This window comes from Pseudonaja textilis, chromosome 6 (assembly GCF_049901715.1).
Source record: "Pseudonaja textilis isolate UNSWEBS1 chromosome 6, rPseTex1.2, whole genome shotgun sequence".
Classification (NCBI taxonomy): domain Eukaryota; kingdom Metazoa; phylum Chordata; class Lepidosauria; order Squamata; family Elapidae; genus Pseudonaja; species Pseudonaja textilis.
The window spans coordinates 48843813-48856904 of NC_141995.1; the positions used below are offsets into that span (position 1 = coordinate 48843813).

At 47.1% G+C, this 13092-nt stretch overlaps 1 protein-coding gene across 17 annotated transcripts in view; it reads left to right on the plus strand.

The window, feature by feature from the left end:
* The window catches only part of APBB2 (amyloid beta precursor protein binding family B member 2), a 126361-nt gene that overhangs the window by 51647 nt on the left and 61622 nt on the right, over positions 1-13092 (plus strand). For all 17 annotated transcript variants that reach the window (XM_087936770.1, XM_026699806.2, XM_087936766.1 and 14 more), the window contains exon 4: positions 4779-5597. In XM_087936770.1, the coding sequence (XP_087792896.1) occupies positions 4779-5597 (819 nt within the window). The remainder of the gene's footprint in view (positions 1-4778; positions 5598-13092) is intronic.

Here is a 13092-nt window from a genome sequence, read left to right on the forward strand (position 1 = left end):
GCTTTGCTTGGCTGTCTTGTGGCCTTTTGAGATGGCGTGGCCATGGATGTAGACATGGTGATATACTGGGATATCTTTTATCACCCCACGTGTGAAATTGTGGTAGGTGTGGTTTTGAAGCCCAGGTGAGGTTGTTTTCAGAAATTTTTCCAGCTGGAGAAGGAAAAGTTTGCTGCCTGTCAGTTACTCGTTCCTCTGACTGAATTTTTTGTTAGGCACAAGTTGAATTATGGCATTTTGAAGATTTTATTTTCTTGCTAAGTTCAATATGGCTTCAGTCAGAAATATACACATTTCTCAGATGAGTAGATTGAGTTCTTTAAAAAGTATCCTTCCTATAGCATAATTTTATGTTTTGGTAATGTACTTCTCGACTTATAACCAGAGTCGAGATCAGAATTTCTGTTGCTAAGCAGGACAGTTGTTGTCACTTAAATGAACTGTTGTAACTCAAGGACTATCATGCAACTCTCAGCACCTTACAAGGAAAAATGACACAATACAAATCTCTATATATAAAAGCGAAATACCACTCATGCATCATCACAAAATCTACAGAATTGTAAAGCTTACAAACTTGAAATTTGGCACGTATGTTCCTCTTGGCTTCTAGAGGCTTACTAAGAAAGGATTTTTCGAAATGACCATTAGAGCATTAGTATTTCCTATATTATTATTATTAACACACTCTGATGCTAAAGAGTTCTACTCCCCCTCCCCACCTAAAAAAAGAATTCTTCCAAATGCAAAACCCAAGCAGAGAAGGAGAGTTTTAGTTTCAGTTTCACAGCAGCACCAAGCAGCTTTAGTACAGAACAGGTGAGCTAAGCCATGCCCAGGCTCCTTGCTGTCTCCTTCTTGCTCACACAGCAAATACTGTTTCAGTTTCCAAACAACCTTCAACTGTCTCATACACTGACAGGATGCTAGCCAGATGAATACCGATGGATGCTGGTAGGCAGAGGCAGAAATTTTTCCCCTTATTTTCCTCCTCAAAAACTAAGCCCGACCACATAGTTTCATGATGGGAAGGTAACAGCTTTCCGTGCATCTTCGGCATTTAGTCCTGCCGGCCACATGACCATGGAGATGCCGTCAGACAGCGCTGGCTCTTCAGCTTTGTAAGGGGGATGAGCACTGCCCCCTAGAGCCGGAAATGACTAGCATGTATGTGCGAGGGGAACGTTTATCGTTACCTTAAGATGGGTGAATATAGTTGATCTGAACTATTGGATGCATTGTCCACCTTAACTGACCAGCCCAACATAAATTCTGCAAACTGAGAACAGCTACAACAGGGTTGTCAAACTGGATTTCTTCAAGGGCTGGATCAGCACATAGTTCTCTGCAGGTCAGTTGGGAGGGAGGGAGATGGGATGGACGTCTCCTGAAGCACCCTGCCAGCCAAAACGGGACATGCGCAACCTCCCTGTACCCTGTTTTGGCTGGCAAAGTGCTGCAGGAGGCTGTCCAGGCCAAAAACGTGGTGCCGCGGGGGTGGGTGAGCTATGCCCTGTTTTGACTTCCAGAGGCACCGCGGGGTTGGTCCTTTGTTATTTCCAGGCCGGCGAGATTTAAGAACCCCATGGGCTGGATCCAGCCCGCGGTAGTGGTGCTATTCCAACGGTTTGGCCTGGTTTGGCCGAACCGGTAGCTCTGAGCATCATCTGTGATCGAATCGGTTCGCTCCCACGATCAGCTGCTGGGCCCTCCCACCTGCCTCCGGCTCTGTAACGACCTTTATTTCCCGCTTTTGAAACTCAGCTGCTTCACGCCTCAGCTGTTTTACATGCAGGGCTTGCAGCAGGTGAGTGGCAAACGCTGCGGGTGCGTAAAGTGCAACACTCACACCAAACCGGTAGGAAAAAGTTTTTAAACCCATCACTGGTTCTAGTCCAATGACGGCGAACCTTTTTGTTGTGGTGTGCTGACCCCCACAATGCGCTGCGCCCTGCCCTCCCTCTGTTCTTGCACGCGTAACCCCCCCCCTTATCTGCACTGCATATGCGCACGCCCACAAAGGGAGAATGCAGGATTGCAGGAGAAGATCAGTGTCAAACCCTCTGGGCCTGCGCAAAGTGTGCGTTCATTGCGCATACACACACCAAGCGCGCCCACCAAGCCACGCCCACAGAATCTGTGGTAAAACAACTTGAATCCCACCTCTAGCCCGCGGGCCTTGGGTTTGACACCCCTGGACTACAACAACATGAGGTTGTTTAATTTTTGTATTTTAGGGATTGAATTCCAACTCCAGGAGGTCGGCAATTTCAAGAGCGCTTTTGATTTGTGGAGTTGTAGAATTGGAGGGAAATAAGAGAGCTAAATAAAGTCTTACCTTTTCAGAATGCGGATGAGATCTTTGAATAAAAGATCTTTCATCTATTCCTCCAGTGTTGGCCTCCTGCCGTAAATATTGAATACTTTTAAGACAAAAATCTTGCCCTTGCATGCAACCCCAAAATTAAAGTCCTAGCTGCATTGTGTTTTTTTTTTCCCCTGTAAGAAGGCAAAGTTTTAGAAGCTTAACTCATTTGCAGTAAATAAAAGGTGCCAACATATGCAGCGGCTATAAAATATCCATCTTGGCTGATCTCCCTCTTCACACCACCCGCAACTTTTCTCCTGCCCTTTTGTGATAATTCCCTTAGTCATTTTATAGCCTTAAAAGAAGCGGGGGAGAGAGAGAAAAAATCCCAGGGTTACAGATTTCAAGAATACAGATTTACACTTCCGAAAGGGGAGAAACGGTGTAAATATTCTTACATAGTGAGAACCTTTCATGATTAGAATTTGGCATTCTTTCCGAGTCTTTCTTTTTTATCATAAAAAAGAGCTAATAAATTTTCTACTCGTTGTAGCCAGCCTTTAATGCGGGTTCTAATTTAATCCAACTTCAGGAACAGTTAATTGAAGTTTACTAGGGTTGTGGGCCAGCGTTAAAGTAGAAGCTCTTGTTCTTCCTGTTTCTTTCCTTCTCTTTTGCGGATAGTTACACCTGTTCATTTTATGACCATTCAAAGTTGTCACAGCACTGAAAAAAAGGCCACACATGGCTGTTTTTCACACTTACAGCCGGTGGAGCACTCCTGTGTTCACACGATCAAAATGTCGCTACTGACTCATATTTATGATTGGTTGCAGTGTCCCAGGATCATGGGGTTCCCCTTAACAACCATGTGACTAACTGTTCTGACCCAGTTCCCCAAAGACAACAAAACTCTTGCCAAGTTTGAAGACCCTCCTTGTCTTAAGCTGAAAATCTTAGGTGCTGTAGCAGAGGTCTCCAAACTTGGCAGCTTTAAGACTTGTGGACTTCAACTTCCAGAACACCTCCTCCAGTCATGTTAGGAATTCTGGGAGTTGAAGTCCACAAGTCTTAAACTGGCCAAGTTTGAAGACCCTTGTCTTAGGCTGAAAATCTTAGGTGCTATAGCAGAGGTCTCCAAACTTGGCCAGTTTAAGGCTTGTGGACTTCAACTCCCAGAATTCCTCCTCCAGTCATGTTTGCTCAGGAATTATGGGAGTTGAAGTCCACAAGTCTTAAACTGGCCAAGTTAGAAGACCCTAGAAGACTCTAGAAGTTTCTTTTGCATCAAACATGTAGATCAGGGCTGTCCAACCTTGGCAACTTTTAAGACCCACGGACTTCAACTCCCAGAATTCCTCTTGATCAAATATGTAAATCCAGGATGTCTTCTGCATCAAATGTTTAATTCAGGGTGGGTGGGTGGGGGTCCAATCTTGGCTGCTTTAAACCTGTGGGAATTCTGGGAGTTGAAGTCCACGGATCTTCAAGCTGCTAAGTTTGGACAGTCCTGAGTCTTGAATTCTCCCGCTGCTGGGCAGGTAGGGAGGTAAGCGTCATCTCAAAACACCACAAAACAGAATTCTTAAATCAGAAGTCCCCAACCTATGGGCCTCTTAGCCACTGGGCCGTGTGATTGGCTGGCCATTGTACACACCTGTGCATCTGTGCGCACACTCCCCACTCACGCTGGTGTCACCATGAGCATTGCATGGGGGCTAATGTCATGAGCGTCGTGTGGGCGCTAGCGTTGCTGCATGCATCACGTGTCCATTGGCAGCCCCGTGCGTTCAACCCATTCACATATACATGCATAATGGTGCCTGCCCTTCCCAGATTAACAGAGTTGGAAGGGACCTTGTATTAGGGCATCTAGTCCAACCCTTCCCCGCCCAAGCAGGAGACCCTACACCATTTTTGACAGATGGCAATCCAATCCCTTCTTAAAAGCTTCCAGCGACGAAGCTCCCACAACTTCTGAAGGCAACTTCTGTTCCGTTGGTTGATTGTCCTCCATGCCAGGAAATTTCTCCTTATTTCCAGGTTGAAATTCTCCTTGTTCAGTTTCCATCCATTATTCCTTGTCTGGCCTTCAGGTGCTTTAGAAAACAGCTTGACCCCCTTCCTCCTCTCTGTGGCAGTCCCTCAAATATTGGAAGACCGTTATCATGTCTCCCCTGGTCTTTCTCTTCACTCGACTAGCCAGGCCCAGTTCCTGTAACCGTTCTTCATATGCCTTAGTCTCCAGTCCCCTAATCCTCCTGGTTGCTCTTCACTGTACTCTTTCTAGAGTCTCACCATCTCACCGGGTTGGGGAAATCTGTCCCAAAATGACCACATTAAGACCTTGATCCCAACTGGAGACCATGCAGAAGATGAGGCATCTTGAAGTTTTGGCCACCCTGTTGTGATTTGTACCGGGTGATCGCAGGTGTTGCCTTTCTCACCAGCCTTTGTCTTTCTCCTCTAGTTGATTCCGGTGTGGAAACCTTGGCGGGGTTTATGGCAAGTAACGGCACGTCAGACGTTGTGAATCGCAATGGACCCGCCACGCCCCCCAACACCCTTCACCTGCGCTCCTCTCACAACGAGTTGCTGAATGCCGAAATCAAGCACACGGAGGTCAAGAATGGCACCCCTCCCAAATGCAGGAAGAAATACGCCCTGACCAGCATTCAGACAGCCATGGGCCTTTCGGACCCTGCAGCCCAGCCTTTGCTGGGCAGCAACTCCTCCAACATCAAGCTGGTGAAAAACGGAGAAAACCAGCTTAGGAAAGCAGCCGAGCAAGGACAGCAGGATCCCAATAGAAACCTCGATGCGCCATCCGTGACGACGGGTCTAAACATAACTTCTGAGAAGTTGGAGGGGAAGGAACCAAGCCAACAGGACTCTTCCAGTGGTGAAATCCTGCCCACCCAACACCGGAGATCGAAGAGCTTCCTAAACTACTATGCAGATCTTGAGACATCAGCCAGGGAGGTGGAACAGAATTATGGGGAGAGCCAAGAGGCGGCGGAGGATAAATTGCCTTCACAATGCCATAGCCAAGCCTCCATGGTTAATGGAGATACATTGCTTCAGAAGCAAAACAAGGCAGAGAGTCCCGAAGATGGGCCAGCAGCTACCATCTCTTCCAGTCCAGAGACTAAAAAGGATCACCCTAAAACAGGTGCCAAGACCGACTGCGCGCTACACAGGATTCAGAACCTGGCTCCGAGCGATGAAGACTCTAGCTGGACCACGTTGTCTCAAGACAGCGCTTCTCTGAGTTCTCCAGATGAAACGGGTAAGGATGCTTCTTGGGTGTGTCTTTGGGCCTGGGTGGAGGCAGGTGAGGTGCGAAATATAATCCTTACTAAGTGTGAAGATATGGAGGAGAAGAGCAGGCAGAGTTGGAGGGTGAAGTGAAATACGTCATCAGTCTAGAGTAGAGAATACAGCTGTGATGGTGAACCTATGGCATGTGTGCCACAGGTGGCATGCAGAGCCATTTATGCGGGCACGCGAGCCTCAGCCAAACTTACCTGCACTGCGCATTGTGCATGGCTACTGGCTGATTTTCAGCTGGTTTGAGGCCTTTTTCGCCCTCCCAGAGGCTTGAGGGACGCCTCTGCAGCCTTGGGAGGCCGAAAAACGGGCATTCTGGAAATACCGGAAGTGCCCGTTTTCAACCTCTGGAGGGCCTCTGGAGCCTGAGGAAGGCAGTTTTCGCCCTCCCAGGGGCTCGAGGAAAGCCTCTGCAGGCTTTGGAGGCTGAAAAACAGGCCCGTTTTTTGGCCTCCAAATGCTGCAGAGATTTCCCTAGAGCCTCCGGAAGGTCGAAAAAGGCCTCAAACTGGCTGAAAATGAGCTGGGAGGTGCGTGCATGAGCAGTGCAGGTAAGGGGGCGGGGGGGTGCACGTGCATGCGCAGGGGAACGGGGCGCATTGCATTGTGGGTGCCGGCACACCATAACAAAAAGGTTCGCCATCAATGGAATAGAACCAGTGATGGGTTTCGAAAAGTTTTCCTACCGGTTTGGTTTGAGTGTGCACTTTGCGCAACGTTTGTAGCTCACCTTCTGCTTCAAGTCCTTTGTGTAAAACAGTTGATGTGCGGCAAACGGCTGTGCCGTGCGAAGTAGGCTGAGGTAGAAAAGCAGGAAATAAAGGTCAGTATACCACGGCACCGGTAGGAGGGCCCAGCAGCTGATGGTCAGAATGAACTGGCTCACTCACAGATGGTCACCGGAGCTACCAGTTCGGTTGAACCGAGCTGAACCGGTAGAATACCTCCACTGAATAGAACAGAATAGAACATCGGAGTGGAATGGAATGGAACACAATACAATGCAACACAACGCAACATAAGACAACATTTGGCCATGTGTGGTTAACACACAAGGAATTTGTCTTAAAGTCATTACGTTCCCACAATCCGTCCAAGTTCAACCCCCCCCCCTTGAATTCCATTGACCCGTATCTGGTTCCACAATTTAGTGTTGAACTTTAGTTGACCAGATCCTTGTACATGGGCTTGAATAAATCTTCTCTGCTACAACTTAAATGGATGGTCTTGATCCCTTTGCAATTGAGATCGATCTAGTCAGCTAAAACGCAATGCTAAATTAACACCAGATGTGATGACCCAGGGTGGGATACAAAACAAACACAGTCACAAAAACCCCTTTTATTCCTTCACTTTGCTTCCACGCTCCAAATATCCTTGATGGAAGACAAAAAACTCCCACACAAGCAGTTACAAGAAGGAGAGAAAAAACAACACAAACCAGGCAAGATAAGGATTGGAGGACATCTACAGATAACAGAACACACACTGAGAAGGACACCAAACTCAGAAAGGAGTCATAAACTAGAGATATTTCCACACTTTGTTTCCAGCATTCTCCTGTACGCATGTCCGTCCTCTTACTCAGTTGTCACAGCTGCAGCCCATGAAGAGGATCAAGGCCCTCTCCCGAGTAGACCATGTCTCTCCCTTCTCCTCTCCTCCCTGCATGCCCTAGGATGGAGAGGGGATGGGCCTGGGTCCTCCTCTGACTGCCCAGCCTGCCTCTGCCCTTCCCCAGCCTCCTCCACAACCTCTGGAACCACTTCCACTCCCTGTTGGCTGTTCCTCCTCTCCCTCAGAGTCAGTCTCCACCAGGCGCATGACACCAGATCAACGGAAAAGTCAAAGGAATTCAGGAGGGGTTGAACTTGAACCGTTTATGCTAACATAACAAGTCTAAGCTAATGACTCTCTTAACTCCACCACTATCCCCAGCTCTGCCTGCTCTTCTACAGTTCACTAGCTTCAAGGGTTGCTGCGAAAATTGCAAACATTGTGCTTTGGTTATAGTAGAGTGTTTTGTGTTTTTGGGATTATGGTGCCTGTTACTTTAATTTTCTAAAGTCTTCATTGATGGTGCTTAGGAAATGTTTACGGTAAAATCAAAGAGGCTAGTCTATCAATCATGACTCCGCAAACGTTTTTTCTCTGCTTTTAGATATGCACTTTTTTTGGAATAGAAATGTAAAGTCAACTTAGGATTGAATTCTTTATTGTCCAAGTGTGGTTGGACACACAAGGAAAAGTCTTGGTGCAGATACTCTCAGTGTCCATAAACGAAATGATACATTCATCAAGAGTCAAGGATCATAAGGTGCAACACTTACTGATAGTCATAGAGTACAATAAGCAATCAAATCGTACTAGGAAACAGTCAATATAACTTGTAAGGATACAACGACAGAGTTACAAGTAGGAGGGGATGGATGATAAGCCGTGATTGGAAGATTAACAGTAATAGTAGTGCAGACTTTGTAATAGTTGAACAGTGTTGAGGGAATTAGTTGTTTAGCAGAGTGATGGCTTTCGGGGAAAACCTGTCCTTGTGTCTAGGTGTTCTGGTGTGCAGTGCTCTTTTGAGGGTAGAAGTTGAAACAGTTTATGTCCAGGATGTGAGGGGTCTGGTAAATATTTTCACGGCCCTCTTTTTGACTCGTGCAAGATATAGGTACTCGATTGAAGGCAGGTTGGAGTGGAAATGTAAAATCAACTTAGAACTAGCAGCCTCTAATTCTCTGGAACCTAAAGGTAAGGGAGGGGAGAGATGCTTTCAGACTTGAAGGTTTCTGTTACTAAACCTAGAGTAAAACATATTGATATGCTTGGTTTGGGTTTCTTGAACTGGGGTTTCCCCAACCATGGCAACGTTACAATGTGAGGACTTCAGCTCCCAGAATGAGACCACATCTGGAACACTGCAGCCAATTTTGGTCACCACACTACAAAAACAATTTTGGAAAAAAGTGCAAAGATGAGCAGCTAAGATGATTTAAACAACAACTAAGATTATTAAAGAGACTAAAACATAGGAAGAACGGTGGCAGGATTTGGGTTTGGCTAGTCTAGAAAATAAGAAGGACTGTGGGGGGACATGATAGCAGTATTTCAGTATTGGAGGGGTTGCCACAAAGAAGAGAGGATCAAATTATTCTCCATAGCTCCAGAAGGCAGGACAAGAAACAACAGATGGAAACTCATCAAGGAGAGAAGCAACCTGGAATTAAGGAGAAACTTCCCAATAGTGAGGACAATTAACCAGTGGAATGGGTTTCCTTCAGAAGTTCTAGGTTCTTCATCACTGGAGGTTTTCAAGAAGAGACTGGACAGCCCTTTGTCTGAAATGGTGTAGGTTCTCCTGCTTGAGTAGGGGGCTGGACTAGAAGACCTCCCAAGGTCCCTTCCAGCTCTGTTCTATTCTAAATTCTATTCTAAATTCTCCAACCGGCTATAGCTGGCTGGGGAATTCTGGGAGTTGAAGTGCACACGTTGTGAAATTGCCACAGTTGGGAAACACGACTATCCGGACTACCTTGAAATTCTGACGTATATTGAGCTGTGAACCCTGACTGTAAAAGATCCAGCTAATTCTTGCCACCAGAGTGACCTGTAGATGGGCTGCAGTTGCCAGCAGAAAACACACAAAATGACTTCACTATAGAAGAATGTCTACAAAATTCCAGTTGTGTTTTTTTTCAGAATTCTCAGTGATGATGTACTTGAAAAACTTACAACTGAACGCAAATCTGAAGTTCCAACCATCTCTCTCTCTCTCTCTCTCTCTCTCTCACACACACACACACACACACACACACACGTAGAGAGGGGAGAGAGAGAGAAGGACACATTGCTGAACAGGTAGTCCTTAAGTTAGTAACCACGTTGTTAAGTGAATCTGGCTTCCCCATTGAGTTTGCTGGTCAGAAGGTCGCAAAAGGGTATCATTTGACCCCCAGGACACGGCAACGGTCATTCACATGAACTCATTGCCAAGCGCCTGAGTTTTGATCCCATGATCATGGAGATGTTGCAAAGGTTGTAACTGTTGTGGCCCACCAGCGACTGGTGGAGCTGGCAGCAGAGTCGGACAGTAGTGAGAAGGTTGGGGAGGAACCCGGGCCAGTCCTGGAGGTGGAGGAAGGCTCGGATGAGGGCTCTGCGTCAGAGGAAGAGATGGGGCCAGGGCAGGCTGGCAGTCATCAGCTGCCTTTGGGCTCGGACAGCAGTGACGCAGGGGAGCTTCTGGAACCAGTTTCCAGCCTGCACATGCGCAGAGCTGCCAGAAAGGAAGGCACAATTAACAACTCAGGGTCGACATGGGAGTAAGGCCACAGGTGGACAATGAATGCCCCCTCCCATCAGGATTAAAAGAGGGTTTTTTTCAGGAAACAACTCACTTGTTCGTTCGTTCCAAGCCATTGGCTGACTGTGAATGAAATAAATTCACATTATAATGTAATCAAAGAGGTTTTTGCCAGGATTCAGAATTGATTTAGTGCTTTTGGGCGAGGCCTAGGACAGAACAGTAACTTTGGAAAACGCCTGTGAGTCACATTTTTCAGTGCCATTGTGACTTTGAACGGTAACACTAAACCAACTGTTGTAAGTCGAGGAGTACCTGTAAAAAATTGGGGGGGAAAAATTGTCCACCCTTCTCCAGAAGGTAACTTCTCTGGCCTTGTCTGCCAAGTTTGAAGTTCTTCTGTGGTCATCTCTATTTAACGATGAGGCAAACCAAATGGAAATCCAGTTCCTTGCAGATTTGTGATGCTTTCCATTCCTCCCCCCGCCTTTTATCGCAATCCGATCAATTCTTAAAAGCCATAAAAAGATTCTGAAGTCCCTGAAGGACAGTAGAGCCATTAAAATAGGTCACACTCACAGCCTGATGGGTCCAATTGATCCACAGATGTTGCTTAGACATTAACCTTGATGGAGCTTGCTGGCTTGGCTTGGCGAAGAAAAGGTGACTCTGCTAAAGAGCTCATTTCACATGACAAGTGAGCAGATCGGAAGTCTACTGTATCTCCTCTTTTCTTGTTCGATCTGTGGTTCAAACGATTATAGAACCCTGGGGCTGGAAGCAGAGGTGGGATTCAGCAGGTTCTGACCAGTTCTGGAGAACTGATAGCGGAAATTTTGAGTAGTTCAGAGAAACGGGCAAATCCCACCTCTGACTGGCCCCGCTAACCCCATCTATTCTCTGCCTCCCGAGTCCCAGCTGATCGACTGGGTCTTTTGTTGCCCTGCACAGGAGAACGGAGCTGGAAAGCAGGTTAGTGGGGTGGGGAGGGGATGGGGATTTAGCAGTATCCTTCCCCTGCCATGCCCATCAAGCCATGCCACACCCACCAAGTCACGCCCACAGAACCAGTAGTAAAAAAAAAAATTGAATCCCACCACTGAAGGGACCTTGGAGGTCCAGGAGTATCAAACTCAATTTTGTTGAGGTTCGCATCAGGATTGTATTTGACCTCGGGTAGCCAGGGTGCGCATGGCTAGGGTGGGCATGGCCAGCTCAACATCACTTGTCGGGGGCGCCTGTGACAGCCCGGGCACTCTGCCAATGAAAATGGGCACCAGAGCTCAGTTTTTGGCTGCAACAGCCTCCTGTAACCCTCTGCCAGTGAAAATGGAGCTCCATTTTTGTCAGACTGCGCACAGTGTGCCTATATGAGACAACCCAGGAGCAAACACAGTATAAGCAGAGGTTTGTATTTAAATAGTGCTTTTATCTACAAACCATATATACATACATGTAGTTTAGTCAGACCGCAAACAAACAGCAGTCCGCAATTACAGCATGGAAGCACACACAGATACGCCCCAGTAGAGCCTCTTCTTATTACAGGCTCTTAAAGTGATATCGGCCCCAAAACCTTGGTAACTCATTCCCAGCATTACAGCAGCTGCTCAGCTGTTAAATCATTACCCTGACAATTTTCACTGGCAGAGGCCCTGTGCGCCGGTCCTTCTCTGTTTCCAGGTTAGCCTCGCGGGCCAGATCTAAGCATCCTGTGGACCAAATCTGGCCCATGGGCCTTGAGTTTGACACTCCTGTTCTAGTCCAAGGGTTCCCAAGGGCTGCAGCTCAATTCTGGGCTGTATCCCAATCACTGCCGGACCACATGTGCACATGGCCCCACTCACATAAGCCTTGTGGGCACTGGTGGCCCCACTCACACGAGTGTCACCATGAAAATTGCAGGCGCTCACATGCCTCCACTTCCACAAAATCATCCCTGCTCTGGGCTGCCAGAGGAAAGATTGGGGGAACTCTGTTCAAGTCCAACCCCTTGTGAAAAGTAGGAATCTTTATTCTATCCTGGATAAAATGGTTGTCCAATCATTTCTTGAAACCCTCCAGCATCCATAATTCCAAGAGGAAAGCTGTTCCTTCTTTTGCCATCCTCATCTCTCATGCCCCTGTCGGAATCTTACTCAGAGGAGGAAGCTGAACAGCTGACAGTGAGTGGGAGTGTGGCTCCATTGGCTGTGGAAGAAACTGGGGAAGGGCAAAGTCCGGCTGGGCAGAGCAGGAGTGAGGTAGAGCAAGGGAAAGGGAATTCAGAGGAAGACCCAGGCCTCCACCCCCTCTTCATCCTAGGGCATGCAGGGAGGAATGGAGAAGGGGGGAACGTGGATTGTATGGCTTACGGGGGAGGAAAGGGCCCTGATTCCCTTCATTAGCTGCAGCTGGGAACACTATAAAAAAAGGCAAGCTGCGTGCAGCAAGCTGTTGGGAGCAAACGTGACTTTATATTGCATCGCTGTGGCTTATCTGTGTTCCTGGCCTCTTCCCAACTGTGTAAGTTTTGCCATGCTTTCAGGTTTGAATTCTTGCTCCTGCCCTGCCAAACTAATTACTTCAGTTTGGTTTGTTTGGATTTTAAGTTACAGTTTGCATTGACCATGTTTTGGGTTTCATTTTCTGCAGTCAAAGGCTGTTCCTGGGAGAGTTTTTCTCCAGCTGAAGGTAACCTGGACATTGAGGACAAAGTTGGAGCTAATAAAGGGACTCTTTTGGCTTATCTGTCTGTGTTGCCTTTGTGCCACGCCCCGGGTCATCACATCGTCTCTCTTCCTTTGCTCGGACTAGCATCTCTGGCTAATTTGGGGGCTATCTAACAAAATGAAATTCAATGGTGAAAAAAGTAATGTTCTACATTAAGGCAAGAAAAACCCAAATGCACAGTTACAGTATGTGTGGTACCTTGCTCAATAGTAGTAACTGTGAGAGGGACCTTGGCGTCCTAGTGGACAATCACTTAAATATGAGCCAGGCATATGCTGCTGCTGCTGCCAAAAAGATTAAAACTGATGCTGGATGGCATTAGGAGCACATTTAACGCACAAGGGAGATATGCACGAAGGAAACAGTGAACACATTTTTTTTCCATGAACATGATTGATGAGAAAGATCCAGTTTCTGCTACTCTCGGTCTCATCCAAAA